The 18,443-nt window shown below is 25.4% G+C and overlaps 1 protein-coding gene across 1 annotated transcript in view; it reads left to right on the top strand.

Annotated features, from left to right (window-relative positions):
• The window catches only part of LOC134829122 (uncharacterized), a 106,897-nt gene that overhangs the window by 31,822 nt on the left and 56,632 nt on the right, over positions 1–18,443 (top strand). Inside the window, exons 2-4 of the mRNA XM_063842119.1 lie at positions 1,054–1,577; positions 2,291–2,398; positions 3,606–3,714. Coding sequence (XP_063698189.1) covers positions 1,054–1,577; positions 2,291–2,398; positions 3,606–3,714 — 741 coding nt within the window. The remainder of the gene's footprint in view (positions 1–1,053; positions 1,578–2,290; positions 2,399–3,605; positions 3,715–18,443) is intronic.

Here is an 18,443-nt window from a genome sequence, read left to right as displayed (position 1 = left end):
CGAAACAGATGATGATTTCTGAATTATGAATGAAGTAACGTCCGTTCGTGAATAAAAAAAAAATATGAAAGAGAATAAAAAATATGAACAAAAGAGCAAGTTTGATATTTTTATTATTAAATTTTCGGGTAAATCCCAAATGTCTGATCTTTTGTTGATGTTTTTTTATACTTTTTTTTTATTTTTGTGCTTTTTAATGAAATTTTACTTTCAATAATTTTGTCGAACTTCGAAAAATTTAATTAATTTCGAATTTTCGAAAATTTATCAAAAATTATTTTATTCGAAATTAAAATAAAAATTTTCGAAAATTGTTGAAATAATTTCTCAAATTCTTCGAAAATAATTCAGTAACGCCATTTTCGAAAAATTATTGAGAATTTAAAATTTTCGAAAATTTTTTTTAATACAAATTCGAAATTAAAAAAATATTTCGAAAATTATTTATCGTCTCAAGTTCGAAAATCAATAAAGTTTTCGAAAATTTTTTAAATAGTTTTTTAAGCTTTGAAAATAATTCAATATAATTTCGAAAAATTCTTAAGAAATTATGAAATGTTCAAATTTTCGAAAAAAAAAAATTTAACTCATATTCGAAATTCAAATGAAAATTTTCGAAAATTGTTTAAATAATTTCTAAAATATTTAAAAAAAAATATTTTGAAAGATTATCAACTTCTTTCGAAAATACAAATTTTCGAAGATTTTAATTTCGAATCTTCGAAAATTTGAATTTCGAATCTTCATACATTCGTAAATACTTATTTTTTATCTTTCTTTATAAAGGAAAAATTTTTAAATAAATTTTTGTCTTTCTATAAAATTCACAGGACTTCTATTGTAATGGATAACATTACAACTCCGTTTGTTTGTTCGTTCAATTCATATTCGCCGTTTTTATTATCTGTTGTTTTATTAAAATTGATCAAGACAAAGCTTTTTGTGTTCCACGAAATTTTCATTGTCTAGACAGAGCTTAAGTATTGTTTAAAACTATCGCTGTGGGAAAACAAATTTAAATTAAATTCTCTCTTTTTTGATTTCTCCTTTCAGGTCACAACAACAACAACAACCGACTTCGTCGTGACACACATTTGCTTCACCCGCCGGGATACTCTCAGCTATTTTCCGTGTCAGCGGGCTCTCGGTACATCGTGATGCCCCAAATTGACAGTCCGCCTCTCAGCAATGCGCACGAAACGAATGTCCTTCAAACGGCGAGCATGATGACGACTCTCGCGCCAAAAAGTTTGCCCCAAATTCAAACGAGGACAACACAAGCAACCAAATACAGTGATATCCATAATAGTAATTTAATTTATGAAAACACAAAAAATAGTGTAGATAGTGCAAATAGTAAGTTAAGTAACAACAAAGACCGAAAGAATGACGACAAAAGTGAATCGTCGTCGAAATCTTCGAATGTTTTATCGATTAGTGAGAGTGTGGATGAGAGTCTGCTCGATTTGTATAATACCCCGATGTACTTTGGCACGGAAAATAGTACGGTAGTTATGGTGCAAGCGGGTGCTGTGGCGCATCTGCCATGCACAATTCATCACATTGGCGAAGGAGTGGTAAGTTTCTTTCTGTGCACTTTTCTTGTCATCATTTTCATTTTTCTTCATTTTATTTGCCCTTTAAATTAAAAATGTTTGAATTAACCTCTCAGAGTGTTAATCTAACATCTCAAGGTATTAAATTGAACCCTCAAGGTATTAATTTAACATCTCAAGGTATTAAATTGAACTCTCAAGGTATTAATTTAAACCCTCAAAGTATTAATTTAACATCTCAAGGTATTAAATTGAACTCTCAAGGTATTAAATTAAACCCTCAAAGTATTAATTTAACATCTCAAGGTATTAAATTGAACTCTCAAGGTATTAATTTAAACCCTCAAGGTATTAATTTAACCCTCAAGGTATTAATTTAACATCTCAAGGTATTAAATTAAACCCTCAAGGTATTAATTTAACATCTCAAGGTATTAAATTAAACCCTCAAGGTATTAAATTAAACCCTCAAGGTATTAATTTAACATCTCAAGGTATTAAATTAAACCCTCAAGGTATTAATTTAACATCTCAAGGTATTAAATTAAACCCTCAAGGTATTAAATTAAACACTCAAGGTATTAATTTAACATCTCAAGGTCTTAAATTAAACCCTCAAGGTATTAATTTAACATCTCAAGGTATTAATTTAACAACTCAAAGTTCAAATTTCAACTTTTTTCAATTAGCAGGGCAAAAAAACGAAAACTGAAAATTATTTTTATTTCATTCAGGTCTCCTGGTTACGACGCAAAGATGAAACGTATCATTTATTAACTGTCGCATTAACAACGTACAGCAGTGATGAGAGATTTACAACAATACATTTATCACATTCCGAGGTACGTATCGTGCACTTTCTTGAATATTATTTTATCACCTTTTGGACCAAAAATAAAACACGAGCTCATTTCGGAGAAGGAATGGAAATAAATTGCAACACACGACGACGACTGAAGAAGGAAATAAAGTTAAGGCATTATTTATCATCCAGTTGTGTTACTCTGTGTTTATACTTTTAGTTATGTGTGAAATGTGTGAGTGTCTGGCATGGCACTTTTAATGCGAAGAATGTTAAACAAGCATGGGAGGAAGTGAAATAAATGATCGGGTAATTAGAATAAACACTTTTTGAGGCGAGAATTTTTGTTAAAGGGGATTCGTGGGAATTCAATTAATATTTTGAGAAGGGTTTAAAGGAAATAGTGAAATTAAATAGAGAAAAGTTTGTTCAAGCTTAAATTGAATCTTATCACTAAATCTTTAAAATGGGATTTTCATTGATAAATTTTTTTGAAAAATTATTTTAATTTGAGAAAATTTTTTTTTTTTTGGTTTTAAAACAAAATTTGAGGAAATTTTAAAATAATTATTTTTTTAATTAAATTAAATTAGTTTTTAAAATCAAAACAAATTAAAATAAAAAAATAAATTAATTTTAATAAAATAAATAATTTTAAAATTAAAAAAATTTTAAAAAATAAATTATTTTTAATTTTTTAAATTTTTTCAAATTCAGATTAAAATTTAAAAAAAATATTTTAAACCAAAAATTAATAAAAAATTACTTTTATTTTTAAAATTAATAAATATTTAATATATTTAATAATAAATATTTTTTAACGTTTTTTTTTATAATTTTAAAGCGAAAATAATTTTTAAATAATTAAAGAAGTTGTGATAATTAAAAAAAAATAATTAAAATAATAAAATAATTAAATAAATAAGAAAGAAGAAATGAAGAAAAAAAATAAAAAAATAATTCTCAATTAATTTAAAGGAAACTTTTGAATAATTTCCAACAAAATTTTAATAAACTTCATTTTTCGTCCTTTTCATCATTTAATTTTTTATTTATTTAAAAACTTTTCACCGTAAAAAATTAATTATTTTAAAAGATTTTTCCGGTTATTTTCCTTCTTTAAATAATTTAAATATTAAAAAAGTATTCTCTGCCCAACAACGATGATGTTGCGTTATTTCCACGAAAATTCCTTTTATGAAAAAAAATATTAAAAATATTTTTACTCACTCTTTATTTTTTAACAGGACTGGACACTGCAGATAAAATTCGTGCAAGTACGTGATTCCGGCGTTTACGAATGCCAAGTCTCGACACATCCCCCATCCTCGATATTTATTCATCTGAATGTTGTTGGTAAGTAAAACTTTTATTTTTTCAATGAAATATTTTCTTGGAAATTCAAATAAGACGATTTGCCTTTAAAAAGAGAATTCCCGGAAATTTTCTTTGTTCCAAAGTCATAAACACAAAATTCGATTTCATAAATTTTATTGAAAAGTTTGATTGAAATTTTCCCAAAAAATGACGTCATTTCATTATTTCAACCGAGACTCGTTGAGGTTTTTGGTAATCAATTAATCCTTGTCGCTTAACCTTACTCAATTTGAAAAGGGAGACTTTTGTGGTAAAATTTTTTAGTTGGAATCGCCTACCTGAAGATCTAAATTTGTTGTGCAAACAAAAATTTAAACGAATGAATTTTTAAAGAAATGAAAGTTTTCCTCGAAGAATGATACAAAATGTAATCGAGTGTAAAGCCACTTGTGCGGTATGTAAAATTGTAACCACAAAAGGTATCGAGCATGCAAAAGTAGCTCCTTTAACGAAGGCACAGATTCGAAGATCAATGGTTTTTGGTTCAATCAATGTTTTTCCGTATTTCCATAGATACGAGTTGGGAAGAGAGAAAAAAAAAGAAAAGAAATGGATAAAAATGTAAATCAAAGGTTCAAATGCGGGCAACTTTTGAATTTATTGGGAAAAGTTTTCTAATTCATTGCTTTTGGGGAATAGTTAACTAAATTTAATTTGATTCATATTTCACTTTGTGGTTTTTGCTTGAGTGGATTTCTTGCTATTATCTCTATAAAATACAGTGAGTTTTATTTTTTTATTATTTTTTTTTTAATTTTTTTTTTCACAAATTTTTAAAAATTTTAAATTTTATTTTAAAAATTTAAAAAATTATTTGAAATTTAAAATTAATTTAAAAAATTTTTTAAAAAAAATATTTATAAATTTATTTTTATAAATAAATAAAAAAAAAATTTAAAAATAAATAAAATTTTATTAATAAATAAAATTATTTTTTATTAATTTTTCAAATTAAATTAATTATTTTCTAAATTATTGAATAATAAAAATAATTTATAAAAAATTAAACAACAACAAAAATTCTAAAATTTTATTAAATTTTAATTTAAAAATTAAATAAAATTAAAATTATTTTTTTAACTAATTAATTTTATTTTTATTAAAATAATAAATTAAAAAAATTTTTTTTTAAAATAAAACACTCAGAATAAAATAAAAAAATTTAAAAAATTATAATATAGATATTTTTACTTCATAAATTAATTTTGTTAGTTTAAAAATAAATATTTAAAAAAAAAATTAAAAAAAAATATTAAATAAATTTTTTAAAATTAAATTAATTTAAATAAAAATTTGAAAAAATATTATTTTTTTTTTAAATTTATAAAATAGCAGAAAAAAATAATTAACACTGTAGAAAAGTTTAAATTTAAATAAAGCCAATCATTGTGTGCTTCTGCTTGAAAAAATAAAAAAAAAACTCAGAAAATAGAAGTATAAATTAATTAAAATTTAAAGCAAACTAAAAAGATTTTATTGCAAATCCCCAAACAAGTTTTGTTTCCGAAAATTCATTTAAATGTCCAATTTTATTACCCAAGAAACGAACCGAAGCAAGAAGAAAAAAAGATAAACAGAACATAAAACATCACCCATAAATTTTGTATTTGTTTGCTGCAACATTACATGATCTCGCACAAAAATCTTGCCATCATGAAAAAACATGACAGAAACATGACGAGGAAAACTTTTGTTTCTTTCTCCGCCAGTAATTGTAACAACTAACTATGAAGACTAGAATATGGCGATCTTCTACTAAAAACATGTACACAATAATTAAATTTATCACTTTTTGTCCTGTTTTATTCGATCCTATCCTGTTGTTTGTGTGTCAAGCGCATCAAGCGAGGAGCAAGAAGGATGAAAATAAATCGCTTTTCTTGTTTTTCTTTTTTCAAAAACACGAATAATAACAACACAGCAAGATTATGTTTGTTTATTAAAAAATTTTTGATACAAAATTACTATTTTTGTTTTTGTGTTTCGGAAAAAGAAAAGAAACAAGTAGAAGAGAAAAGTTTTTATTTGATAAAAGTTTTTGTTTAGGTCACCTTTTTATTCATTTTCTCTCTCTCTCTCTTTTTGGTTTTGTATAAGTTTTGTTAATGTCATAAAAAGGTTAAATTTCGTAAGAATAATAATTTGGAGCATCTTTTGTAATTTTTTTTAATGAAAAAATTATTAGAGGACAAATTTGGTAGTTGATGAGTCATGATTTTGACACAAATTGAGGTGAAAGTTTCAGGTTAATTTAAGATAATTTAATAATATTTTTTTTTAATTTTCATAATTTATTTTTTTTAGTTTAATAATAATTTATTATTTAACATATTTTTTTTTTTTTTTAATTTTTTTAAATATTTTTTTAAATAAAAAAAATTTTAATATTTTTTTTTTATTTTTTTAAAAAAAAATTTTTTTTAATAATTTTTTTAATAAATATTTTTATTAATATTTTTTTAAATAATTTTTTTAAATATTTTTAAATATTTTTTTTAATATTTTTTTTAATATTTTTTTTAAATTTTTTTTAATTTTTTTTTTAATATTTTTTTTTTATTTTTTTTTTAAATATTTTTAACATAATTTTTTTTAGGAAAAATTAAAACTGAATGTAGAAAAGACAAAAATTATGATAATGGATCACGATTATGAATGGAATGATATTGAATTAAATGGACAAAGATACCAAATGCGTAAAGGAGATGAAGTATTTAGAAGTAATTATTGACGATCGCTTAAACCTGAAGAAAAACTTAAAACAAAATGTCAAAAATGGTTGGTTTTCTGAACAGAAATAGAAAGAAATTGCCATCACAAATAAGACTGACTCTTTACAAATGTATGATTGGATCACATATTGACTATTGCATTTTATTTTTGAACGAAAATGACGAAATTGAAACTTTTACTTCAATTCTAATTTTAAAAAATTCTACGTTTAAAAACTAATCATTTAAAATTTTCCAATAATTTAAACACAATTTTGAAAATATTTTATTAATTTAATTTAATTTTTATTATTTTTAAAAAATTATTTAAAGAAAATTTTTCTAATTTTAATTAATTTTTTTTTAATTTTACCCTAAATTCAAGATTAATTTTCTTTTAAAATTTTAAAAATTTCTAAAAAATTTAAAAATTTATTTTTATTTTTAAAATTTTTGAAGCAATCAATGATTTGCTTGCGAAATTTTATATTTTTTTTATTTTATTTTTTTTGAGAAATTAAAATTGATATTTACAATTTTTTTTAATCTTAAATTTATTTAAAGTTCAGATTAGTTAACAAAAGGTTAAAATAATGAAATTACCTTTGAACTTTCTTCCAAAATTATCAAAAATATCCGCAAATCTTCAAATCCTGAAACCCACGACAAAAAAAAATAAATAAATCATAAGCCAAAGTAAAAATAAACATATATTCCGCGGATTACCTTTGCTCAGTGTGAAAAAGACCTTGAATCTCTTCCGTGCAAAAAGGAATTCTTAGAAGCTCTAATCCATCATCCGAAATTCAACACGACATAAAAAAAAGATGAACACTCACATTTCCTGAGAAAAAAAATAATTTTTCATAAACATTTAACATAATTGGCTTTTATTTGTGCTCTATTTGTCATCATCAACATCGCTGCTGAATTTTATCTCCATCTTGTTTGTTTCAAGCCATCACTCAAAAGCGGAACAAAATTTTCCGAAACGACGCGACTTTCGAACATAAAGAATAAATTTGCGATAAAATGAAACAGAAGCTAAGACATTTCGCCTTGACTTTACTTCACTCCATGTCATGAGCTCCGAACGAAAAACTGTTGAGAAAAAGGGGGGAAATTGTAATAAAATAAAATTTATATGAGAGAGCACTTTGAAATTGAAATTGGCGACGAGAACGACGATTTCGACGACGTCGATGGATGAGCATCAATTTCTCCCCAACCAACGACGACGACGGAAATTGAAAGGATGAAAGACACATTATTGATGCATATGTGTCGAAACATATCGTTAATGGAAATTGAGTGGTGAAAGTCCATTACGAGAAATGTTTCGCTTTGCAAAAACGGAATTAAACTCCTTTGAGTTTACATTTTTTTTTGCGGATTCATTTATCATGGCAGCACATTATCATAAAAAAAACTCGAGAGAGAGGAGAAAAGTATTTATTTGTCTTTAACTCAAGCAGACACTTATCAGCAACTCATGGGGACGAACGTGTTACTTTTTTTGGTGATTTAAGTGTCTGAGAGACGTGAGAAAAATATAAATAAATATTTACTACTACAAAACTCACGTGAAGACATGACCGATGAGAAGAGTTTTATTTTTATTATCTTGACAATTCAATCCGTGTATCGCATCATAGAGAGAGAGAAACTTTGTTCCGATAATGATAATGTGAGAGACGAGAACAAACATCCTCAAACTCAATTTCAATTTATTTCGCATTGAATTGAAACTTTATGGGAGATAATCAACAAATACGTTTGGAAATTTTGTTTTGAGGCATTCGCAAGTGCATTTTGTAATTAAATTGAAAGCTTCTCGGGAACTGAAACTTTGCTTTGTGTCATTTTATTTATTTAGAAATTTTGCAGCTTTTGAATTTAAAAATTATTTTTATGTGATTTTAAATTAAATTTGCTAAAAAAATCTGCTTGAATTAGCAAAAAGTCAATTTTCAAATTTTTAACGGTAGTTTTTTTTTTTGAACTGAAATTAATTAATTTAAATTAATTAAAATAAATAAATTAATTAATTTAATAAAATAAATTTTAAATTAATTACTTTATTTATTTTATTAACTTAAATTAATTAATTTTTTGAATTTAAACTAAAAATTAAAATATTTTTTATTAATTTTTAATTAATTATTTTAATAATATTGGAACCGTTGAAACTAATTTTTCCTAATTTTTAATTTCATTTTATTTCTTTTTTATTTTTTTTTTGTTAATTAATTTTTAATTATAAAAATCTAAAAAAAAAATTAAATTAAAAAAAAAAAAAACAAAAATTAAAATTATTTAATTTTGATTATTTAATTAATTAATATAATAATTAAAAAAAAAATTTAATGAATTTAAATTAAAATAAAATAATTACAAAAATTAATTAATTTAAATAAAAAAAAAATTTTAAAATTAAAGGGAATTTTTGGTTAATGTTAACCGTTGAAATATTTTTTTTTGTAATTTTTAATTTAATTTTAAAAATAAATTTATTAATTTTTTTTAATTTTTTTTTTAATTTAATTTAATTTTTTTAATATTTTTAAAAAAAAAAAATTAAAAAAAAAATAAATTTTAAATTAAAAATTAAATAAAAATATTTTTAATAAAAAATTATTTAAAAATTAAAAATAAAATAAATTTAAAATTATTCTTAAAATTAAAAAAAAAAATAATTTAATAAATTATTTAAATTAATTTAATAAAAAAAAAATATTTAAAAAATTATTATAAAATTATTTTAGTTGAAAAAAATTTTAAAATTTAATATTTTAAAAATTTTAATATTTTTTAAAACTAAAAAACCTATTGAAAATTTTTAAATATTTTTTTTTTTTTATTAAAACTTACCTGATGAAAAAATTTCCTTAAATATTTTTCTTTTCTAAAAAACGATTAAAAGTTCAATACTCACCAAATTGACACTAAATAAAATAAATGTTGCTGACTCTCCATTATGTAAGATTCACTAATGCGAAATAACTTATCATGCTCCTTATTACGCCCATAAATAAATATCGCTCAACCTTTTACAGCGACACACAGCTAACCAGCTTGTAACCAGACACTTAAATCATTTTTTATCGTCTCTTTATTATTATTATTTTCTAAACTTGATTATCTGGAGTCATTTAACAAAATGATGTCGTTTTACAATTCACCGCAAAAGGAACGACAACAGACAAAAGCATGAAGAGATAAAAACTTTCTTAATGACGAGGAATTAGTTTTGTGCGCTCCGCCAGTGAATGAATGACTGAATGACAATAAAATGGGAACAAAAAGACATTGATAGCGCGTCGTGCGAGAGGAAAATTAGCATTTGCGGCAAAACTTTCGGGATTTTACGATGCAATGATTATCCGTCGTCGTCATTTTTCGTGCCTTCGTCGTAATAATGCCCTTCGTTTCCGATGCTGCATGCCTCAAAGTAATCGCATAACCATTCAAAAGTTGGTCTTTCGGCGGGATTCTCGTTCCAACACTTCTTGATCGTGTCATAAAGCGGTTCAGGCATGAATTTTTCGGGTCTTGGCATCCGATACCCTTGATTTAATTTGTAAATCGTGTAAGAAGCGGTCCATTCGCCATACGGAGGAGCTCCATAGGTGAAAAGTTCCATCATTGTAATGCCAAAAGACCAAACATCCGATTTTGTGCTGTACTCATTTCGTTCGATTACCTCCAAAGCGCACCATTTAACCGGCATTAACTCATTTTCCGCATTTTTCATCACTTGTTCGTCCTTTTTAAGCACTCGAGTCAATCCAAAATCAGCAATTTTAGCGGAATTATTCTCTCCGATCAACACATTTCTCGCCGCCAAGTCCCGATGAATCAAAAAATTTCGCTCCAAATATCGCATGCCCTCGGAAATTTGTAACGCGATGTAAATCAAGTGATTCATAAAGATTTTTGATCGATTCCTCCTCAAATGATTCAATAAATTTCCGTTTGTCATGTACTCAGTTACGATAAAAATTGGCGGATCTTTCGTACAAACGGCATACAAAGCAACTAAACGCGGATGTCGATATTTTTTCATAATTCCCGCTTCCTGCAAACAATCCGCAGTCGTCATAGCACCAGGTTTACACATTTTGACGGCAACTTCAATCGTTTTACTCCATTTTCCGTGCCAAACTTCGCCAAATTGACCCGAACCGATTTTTTGGATTAACTGAAATTCGGATTTTGGGATTTCCCATGCGTCGACAAGTTCGGGTGATAAGTCCCACAGTTGCGGAATTGGTTTCGGGCAAGGAAATTTCAAGGCGTGAGGAAGGCGATCGACGTTTTCTGAAAAAAAAATCATGAAAAAAATATTTAAAAAATTTTTTTGATGCTTACTCGAGTAGTATTCAACTAAAGAAACCAAATCAGGAAATTTTCTGTCAGGAAAAATGCAAATTTCAGAATTGGTCGCATCGATTTTGTCTTGTGTTCGAAAATGTTTGATATGGATGCCTTTCTTTTCAGTGAAACATTTGATGGATAAGCTGAAAATTTCTTGTTTTAGTTCTGAGCGACGAAATAAAAATGTTCCAATTGGGTTTTGTTCGGATAATAAGAGGGTTTCGGCTTCACGGCGTAACATTGAGTTAAAAAACCAACTGAAAAAAAAAATTAAAAAATTAAAATTTAAACCACGTGACTTAGATTCAAATTTAAATTTTTAGCCCAATGCACATTTTAATTTTTTTTTTTATATTTTCAAATTTTTAACCCGATGCACATTTTATTCTTTTTGAAAGTATTTTTTTTTTTTAATTTTCAACCAACTTGAAATTTTTTGAACTCAATGTACAATTTGAATTTTCACCCTAATTAATATTTTAATTTTTTTTTATTAATATTTTAATTGGAGAAAAATTTTAAATTTTGACCCATTTCACATTTTGAATTTTTATAAAATATCCGATACTCATTCTTAATTGTTGCCCCAATGCAAATTTTATATTTTTTGTTAAAAACACATTTTTCATATTTATGTTGAATTTTTGTCCCAATGCATATTTTGAAAATTTTTACATTTTAAATTTTCATTCCAAAGAAAATTTTTTAACTTGACCCAATGCACATTTTATTTATTTTTTTTTTTTAATTTTTATTTAAAAAATTTACCCAATGAACATTTTAAATTTTATCTTTTAAATTTTTTAATTTTTTTTTTAAATGTAAATAATAAAATTTTTGACCCAAGGCACATTTTTAATTTTTTTTTATATTTTAAAATTTTCAACCCGATGTGAAATGATATTTAATTTATTTTTGTACCCAATGCAAATTTTTGAATTTTTGCCCAATACACATTCTAAATTTTTTCTTAATGCAAATTGTAAAAATTTTGACCCGAAGCACATTTTAGATGAAAATTCATTAATTTCTTCAATTCAAAATTATTTCTTGATTCATAATTTCTTACTCCATCGATTCCAATGAATCCTTTTTGGCAATATATGCTCTCGGAACAAGTCTTTTCATTTTTGTCTTCATATGCTTAACCAATCGCCAATCACTTTCACGGTTACTGTTTATCATCTCCATTAAATCGCCTTTTTTGAAGCTCATATCTTTGTTCGAACGTGCTTGATAGTCGAAAAGAGCGACGTAAATTACTGATTTTCGGCATTTTCTTCGACTTGTCTTCGATTTTCGTATAAAATATTCTTTTTTACTGTAGTCTGATTCGTTTGATGTGATGGATTTTTTGACTTGATGACTTTTTTGGCGAGAATTTTTCTTTTGGTAAGAATTTTTTTTGCGTTTTGAGGGTCCACACCCCATTTTGTTTGTCATTTGATGTTTTTCTCTTCTGTTTTTGAGGACGGATGACTCGTTAATGAAGACTTTGTTGAAGAATTGTGAAGGTTTTTTATCAATTTCCGTTCATGCGATGTCTTGTAAGTGAAAAAAATTATCAGTTTCCTGTGGAAAAGATAAGAAAATTATTTTTTTGAGCTTTAAATAATTTTATATAAAAAAATAAAAAAAAATTTAAGCTAAAAAATAAAATTTTTCTAAATTAAAAATAATTGAAAAAAAAAATTTAAAATAAAAAAAAATTAATTAAAAAAAAAAATAAAAAAAATTAAATTAAATAAATTAAAAAAAAAATGATTTTTTAAATTTTTAAAAATTAAAAAAAATAAAATTAAAATAATTTAAAATAAAAAAAAATTAAAATTTTAAAAAAAAAAAATTTAAATTAAAAAATTAAAAAAAAAAAATAAAATAAAATAAAATTTTAAAAAAATTATAAATTAAAATTTTTAAACTTTATAACTTCAAAATTTTAAAAATTAAATTTATTCAAAAAAAATCATAAAATCAAAATTTTCATTCATAAATTTCCTGCGACGTATCAACATAATTCTCGAAAAAGTACGCCAAATACTCAAAAGTTGGTCTTTCTTGCGGTTTTTCTCTCCAACATTCCCTCATAATTTCATAAACTTGATCCGGAACGTTGTGATTTCGCGGTTTCGGCATCCGATATCCCTCCTTAACCTTCTGAGCGACTTCTTTACTCGACATATTCGGATACGGCTTCTCGCCATACGTAAAAGTTTCCATCAAAACGATGCCAAAAGACCAAACATCCGACTTTGTACTGAACGCCAAGTAACGAAAAGCCTCCGGCGCAGTCCATTTCACGGGCAATAAATTCGGTTGACTCGAATTTTCGTGCCTGTTATCATCAGAAAAGACCTTCGCAAGTCCAAAATCCGCAACTTTCGCACAATGATTCTCGCCAATGAGAATATTTCGTGCCGCCAAGTCACGATGAACGAGATTTTTCGACTCGAGAAATGCCATGCCGGCGGCAACTTGCGACACGATGTACAAAAGATGACCCAATTTGAGTTCCTGCGGACCCATTTGACGTAAATAGCTGAGAAGGGAGCCATGCGGCATGTATTCCGTCACGATGTAAATTGGTTCTTCGCGCGAACAAACGGCGTACAAAGCGACTAATTTGTTGTGACGGAATTTTTTCATGATGGTTGCTTCTTCGAGGAACGCTTCGGCTGACATGGTGCCCGGTTTGAGAGTTTTTACGGCGACGTCGATGGTTTTTTGCCATTTTCCGCGATAAACTTCGCCAAATTGCCCGGCGCCGATTTGCTCGATGAGATGGATTTGGGAACGAGGGATTTCCCAAGCGTCTTGTAAATCGGGCGCTAAATCGAAGAGTTGAGGAACGGGTTTGGGACACGGTTTTGTTAGGCGACATGTGATGTGACGTTTTTCTGAAAAGAGAAAAAAAAATTAAATTTAAAAAAATTCTCAATAAAATTTTTATTTTAAATTTTCATTTAAAAATTTTAAGAAATTTTCTTTAATTAAATTAATTAATTAATTTAAAATGATTAAAAATAATAAATAAAAACAATTATTTTAATTAAAAATAAAAAAATATTGAAATAAATTAAAAAATTTAAATTTAATTAAAAATATAAATTTATTTTTAAAAAATTAGTAAAAGTTTAAAATAAATAAATTAATAATTATATTGAACTTACATAAATTTTTCATTTTTTTAAAATTATAAAAAATTTTAAATAAATAAATTAAAATTAATTAATTTAAAATTAATAGAAACTAATAAAAAAAAACAATAAAAAAAAATTTTTACAAAAATTCAAAATAAAAATTTTTACAAAAAATTTAAATAAAAATTTGAAAAATAAATTAAATTAATAAATAAAAATTAATTTTTTAAATTAATTTTTTAATGAATTAAAAAAAAAATTAATTAAAAATTTCAATAAAATTTTAAAAAATAAAAAAAAAAAATTTGTAAAAATATTAATTCCGATATAAAAAAAAAAAAATATTAAAATATTTCGTAATTAATTTCAAAAATCATTAAAAAAATATTTTCTTTATAAAAAATAACATATTAAAAAAATTTTTTTAAATAATTTATAAACGAAAAAAAACTTTTAAAATGTGCATTAGGAAGATAATTTGAAAATGTGCAATGGGATATAATTCCATAATTTTCATTAAATTAAAAATTTAAAAAATGATCTTAATTCATAAAAATCCAATATCACATTTTATACTTACCCCAATGCACATTTAAAATTTTCGACCCAGTTGACATTTTAAAATTTTTTTCTTCGAAATTCGATAAAAATAATTTTTTTAATTAATAAAAACTCACGATTATCCGCAATCAACTCAGGCAACGACTTATAAACAATTTTCGGCGTAATATAAAATCCTCCCCTCGCACCTCTCTTAATTCTCACATTGGTCACGTGAAATCCAACATTTTCCGAGTAATTTTTAAACGTCAACGAATAGCAATTTGGAAGCCTTTCCGACGGCCTAACGAGAAACGTTCCAACTTCATTGCTTTCCATCAGCACCATTTCTTCGGCTTCTATTCGACTTGTTCCTGCAAAAAACCAACTGAAAAAAAATTATTTGAAAAATTTTCAGGGCGTGGCTTTAAATAAAAAAAATTTACTCATTCGCTAAAATCGAATCTTTCCTGACGACAAAAGCCTCGGGAACCAAACCGCGTTTTTTGGTCGACAAAATTTTGACCATCAACCAATCTTGGATCTCTCGCTGCGGCGGAACCTCCATTAAATCGCCTTTTTTGATGGAAATGTCGCTCGTGCCGCGTGCTTCGTAGTCGAAGAGGGCGATGAAGATTTGCGGCTTTGGCGATGGCATGTAACGAGACACGGTTTGAGCCTTTGGATCTCGTTTTGCGATGTTTCGCATGTCGGCAGCTTCCTGTTTTGACTTTGAAAGTCCCATTTTTTCGCTTTTCGGTACCTTTTCGGTGAACATTTAGAGCTGAAATGATGAAAAAAATTAATTATGAGTAAAAAATTTCAACTAAGATAAGAAAAAATTGAAGGAAATGAGTTTCAGGAAATCCATAAAAGATAAAAAAAAGTGAGTAACTTCCTTTTTTCGCTTGAAATAATAATTTCTCATCAGAATTGTTGCATAATTTGTCTTTAAAAGACATTTTTTCTTAATAAAAATCAATTTTTTTGCTTCAACTTTCATTTTTGGACCTAAAAATAATTTTAAAAAAATTAATTTTTAAATAAAAAAAATGGGAAATTGTAAGAAAAATTACCTTTTTTCATCAAAATTCATCAATTTTTATTAAAAAAAATTTTTTTTGCCACGCCTTTTCCCACAAAATTTTCAGTTCGAAGCAAACGAATGCTCTTCGCAGTGCACGATTATCAATGCACCTCCAAAGATGACATAAGTTTCGTGAAAGGTGATCGTTTGCGGCTCCTAAACGACAACGACGACGATTGGTGGCTTGCCAGAAATTTGCGAACAGGCTCAAAAGGACTCATTCCGAAGGATTTTGTTGCTTTTGCGGGCTCCGTTGAATGTCATGAGTAAGAATTTTCATCATTTTTACCAAAAATTTGTCAATTTACGCATAAAAAAGTTTTTTTCATGGCAAAGTTTCGCGAAAAGAAGCCGATAAACTGCTCTTGAACTCAAATTCGGGTCGAGGAACATTTTTAATCCGATATCCGGACCAAAATAAAGCTGGATACTCACTTTCGATCAAGACGAAGAACGAGCATGGGGCTTTTATTGTCAAACATTACAAAATTCACGCATCTGGAGCGGAACTTTATATCACGAAAAAGAATCCGCAACCGAGTCTTGAGGCTTTGGTGAATTTTTACAAAGGTTTTTTTTTTACGGATTTAAGCTGCTCCAAATTTTTTTCTGTGTTTTTGTCACAAAAAATTATTTTTCAAAACATTTTTTTTTAAAATTATTCTTCAAAAAATTTTTTTTTAATTATTTTTCAATTTTTTTTTTTTAATTATTTATCAAAATTTTTTTTTTAAATTATTTTTTAAAAATTTTTTTAAAAATTATTTTTCAAATTTTTTTTTTTTAATTATTTTTCAAAATTTTTTTAAAAAATTATTTTTCAAATTTTTTTTTAAATTATTTTTCAAATTTTTTTTTAATTATTTTTCAAAAAATTTTTTTAAATTATTTTTCAAATTTTTTTTTTAAATTATTTTTAAAATATCGAAAAAAAAATTTGGAACGGCCTTAATATTTTTTTATGATTTTTATGGAAATTTCTTCACAGAAAATCATCACGGGCTCTGTTTTCGTCTCAAAAATCCTTGTCCCAAGCTCCGACCCGACTTGTACGACATCACGCCAATTTACAAAAAGGACTGGAACATCCCCCGCGACGAAATTCGGCTCGAACGACGTTTGGGTCACGGCAATTTCGGCGAAGTTTGGTACGGAAAATGGCGCGAACAGACAGAAATCGCCGTAAAAACCATGAAACCCAATTCCATGTCGAAGGAAGACTTCAAACGTGAAGCGGAAACCATGAAAAGCTTGCGTCACAAGAAACTCGTCGCTCTGTACGGGATCTGCATTCAAGGCGACGACATCTGGATCATCACGGAATACATGAAAAACGGAAGTTTACTCGAATATTTGCAACGAGACGTCAACAATCGTCTCCCTTTTGAAGATCTCGTTTACATCGCGGGTCAAATTGCTTCTGGCATGGCTCATTTGGAGAAAAATAAACTCGTGCATCGTGATTTAGCAGCAAGAAATGTTCTCGTTGCCGACAATAACGTGGTAAAAATTGCAGATTTTGGTCTCGCGCGCGCCATTATCGACGACGAGTACGAAATGAAGAACGATGCGAAATTTCCGATCAAATGGACAGCACCGGAGGCGATTTTGTATCAGAAATTCACCGTTAAAACGGATGTTTGGTCCTTTGGGATTTTGTTGTACGAGATTTTCACGTATGGAGCAGTGCCTTATCCGGGAATGAGTCCGGCGAAAGTCGTTGAAGCTGTCACAAACGGATATAAAATGCCAAAACCGAAATTTTATGACATTCCGGATGCGATTTATAATGAAATGTTGAATTGTTGGGATTTGAATCCAATTAAAAGGCCTACTTTTGATTTTCTTGAGGACTTTTTCGAGTATTATGGAACGAGTTCGGAGGGTTTTTACGGAGATGTTTGAATAAAATGCGTTTTTGTTGTAAATTTTTGTGTTATTTACTGTAATAGGCATGAGAAATTTTGTTCTAATTCTAATTGAATTTTTATAAATTAAAAAAAAAAAATTATTTGAAACACAAATTTGATAAAAATTTAAATTTTTTGTTAATTTTTTTTTTACAAAATTCGATCAAAAATTTTTATTAATATTTTTTTTTTAAATAATTATTAAATTTAAATAAATTTATTTTTTTTTAATTGAAAAAAAATGGAAGAAAATTATTAAATTATTAAAAAATAAAATATAATTTATTAAGAAAAATTAAATATTTTTTTTTAAATTTAAAATATTTTTTAAAATAATTCATTGACTTTTAATAAAATAAAATAAACTAAAAAAAAATTTTAAAAATCAAATTTAATTATTAAAAAATTAAATTTTCAAAAAAAAAAAATTTTTTTTTAATCAAAATTAATTCAATTTAATTAAAAAATATTTTGAAAAATAATTCATTGATTTTCCATTTAATTTAAAATTTTAATTTAAAAATTTTTTAAATTTAATTTAAAATATTTTTTTTTAAATTGATAAAATATTAATTAAATAAAAAAAAATAAATTAATAAAATAAAATTAATTTTATTTTATTTTTTTTTTTTTTTTTTTTAAAATTTTTTTAAAAATTAAAAAAAAAATTAAATTAATTAAATATTAAAATTAATTAATTAATAAATAAATTTTTTATAAAATAAAATTTGGTAAAAAAAAATTTTTTAAATAAAAAAAAAATTTTTAAAAAAAAAAAATTAATTATTTTTTTTAAATTTTTGTATCGAATTTGAAAAAAAAAATTATAAAAATTAAAATTTAATACAAATTAATTTAAAAAAAAAAAATTAATAAAAATTTTTAAAAAATTTTTTAATAAAAATTTTTAAATAATTTTTTAAAATATTTTTTTGACTAACTT

Source organism: Culicoides brevitarsis, chromosome 2 (assembly GCF_036172545.1).
Source record: "Culicoides brevitarsis isolate CSIRO-B50_1 chromosome 2, AGI_CSIRO_Cbre_v1, whole genome shotgun sequence".
Taxonomy (NCBI): Eukaryota; Metazoa; Arthropoda; class Insecta; order Diptera; family Ceratopogonidae; genus Culicoides; species Culicoides brevitarsis.
The sequence above is the reverse complement of the archived record's forward strand: the minus strand, read 5'-3'. Positions and strand labels throughout refer to the sequence as shown.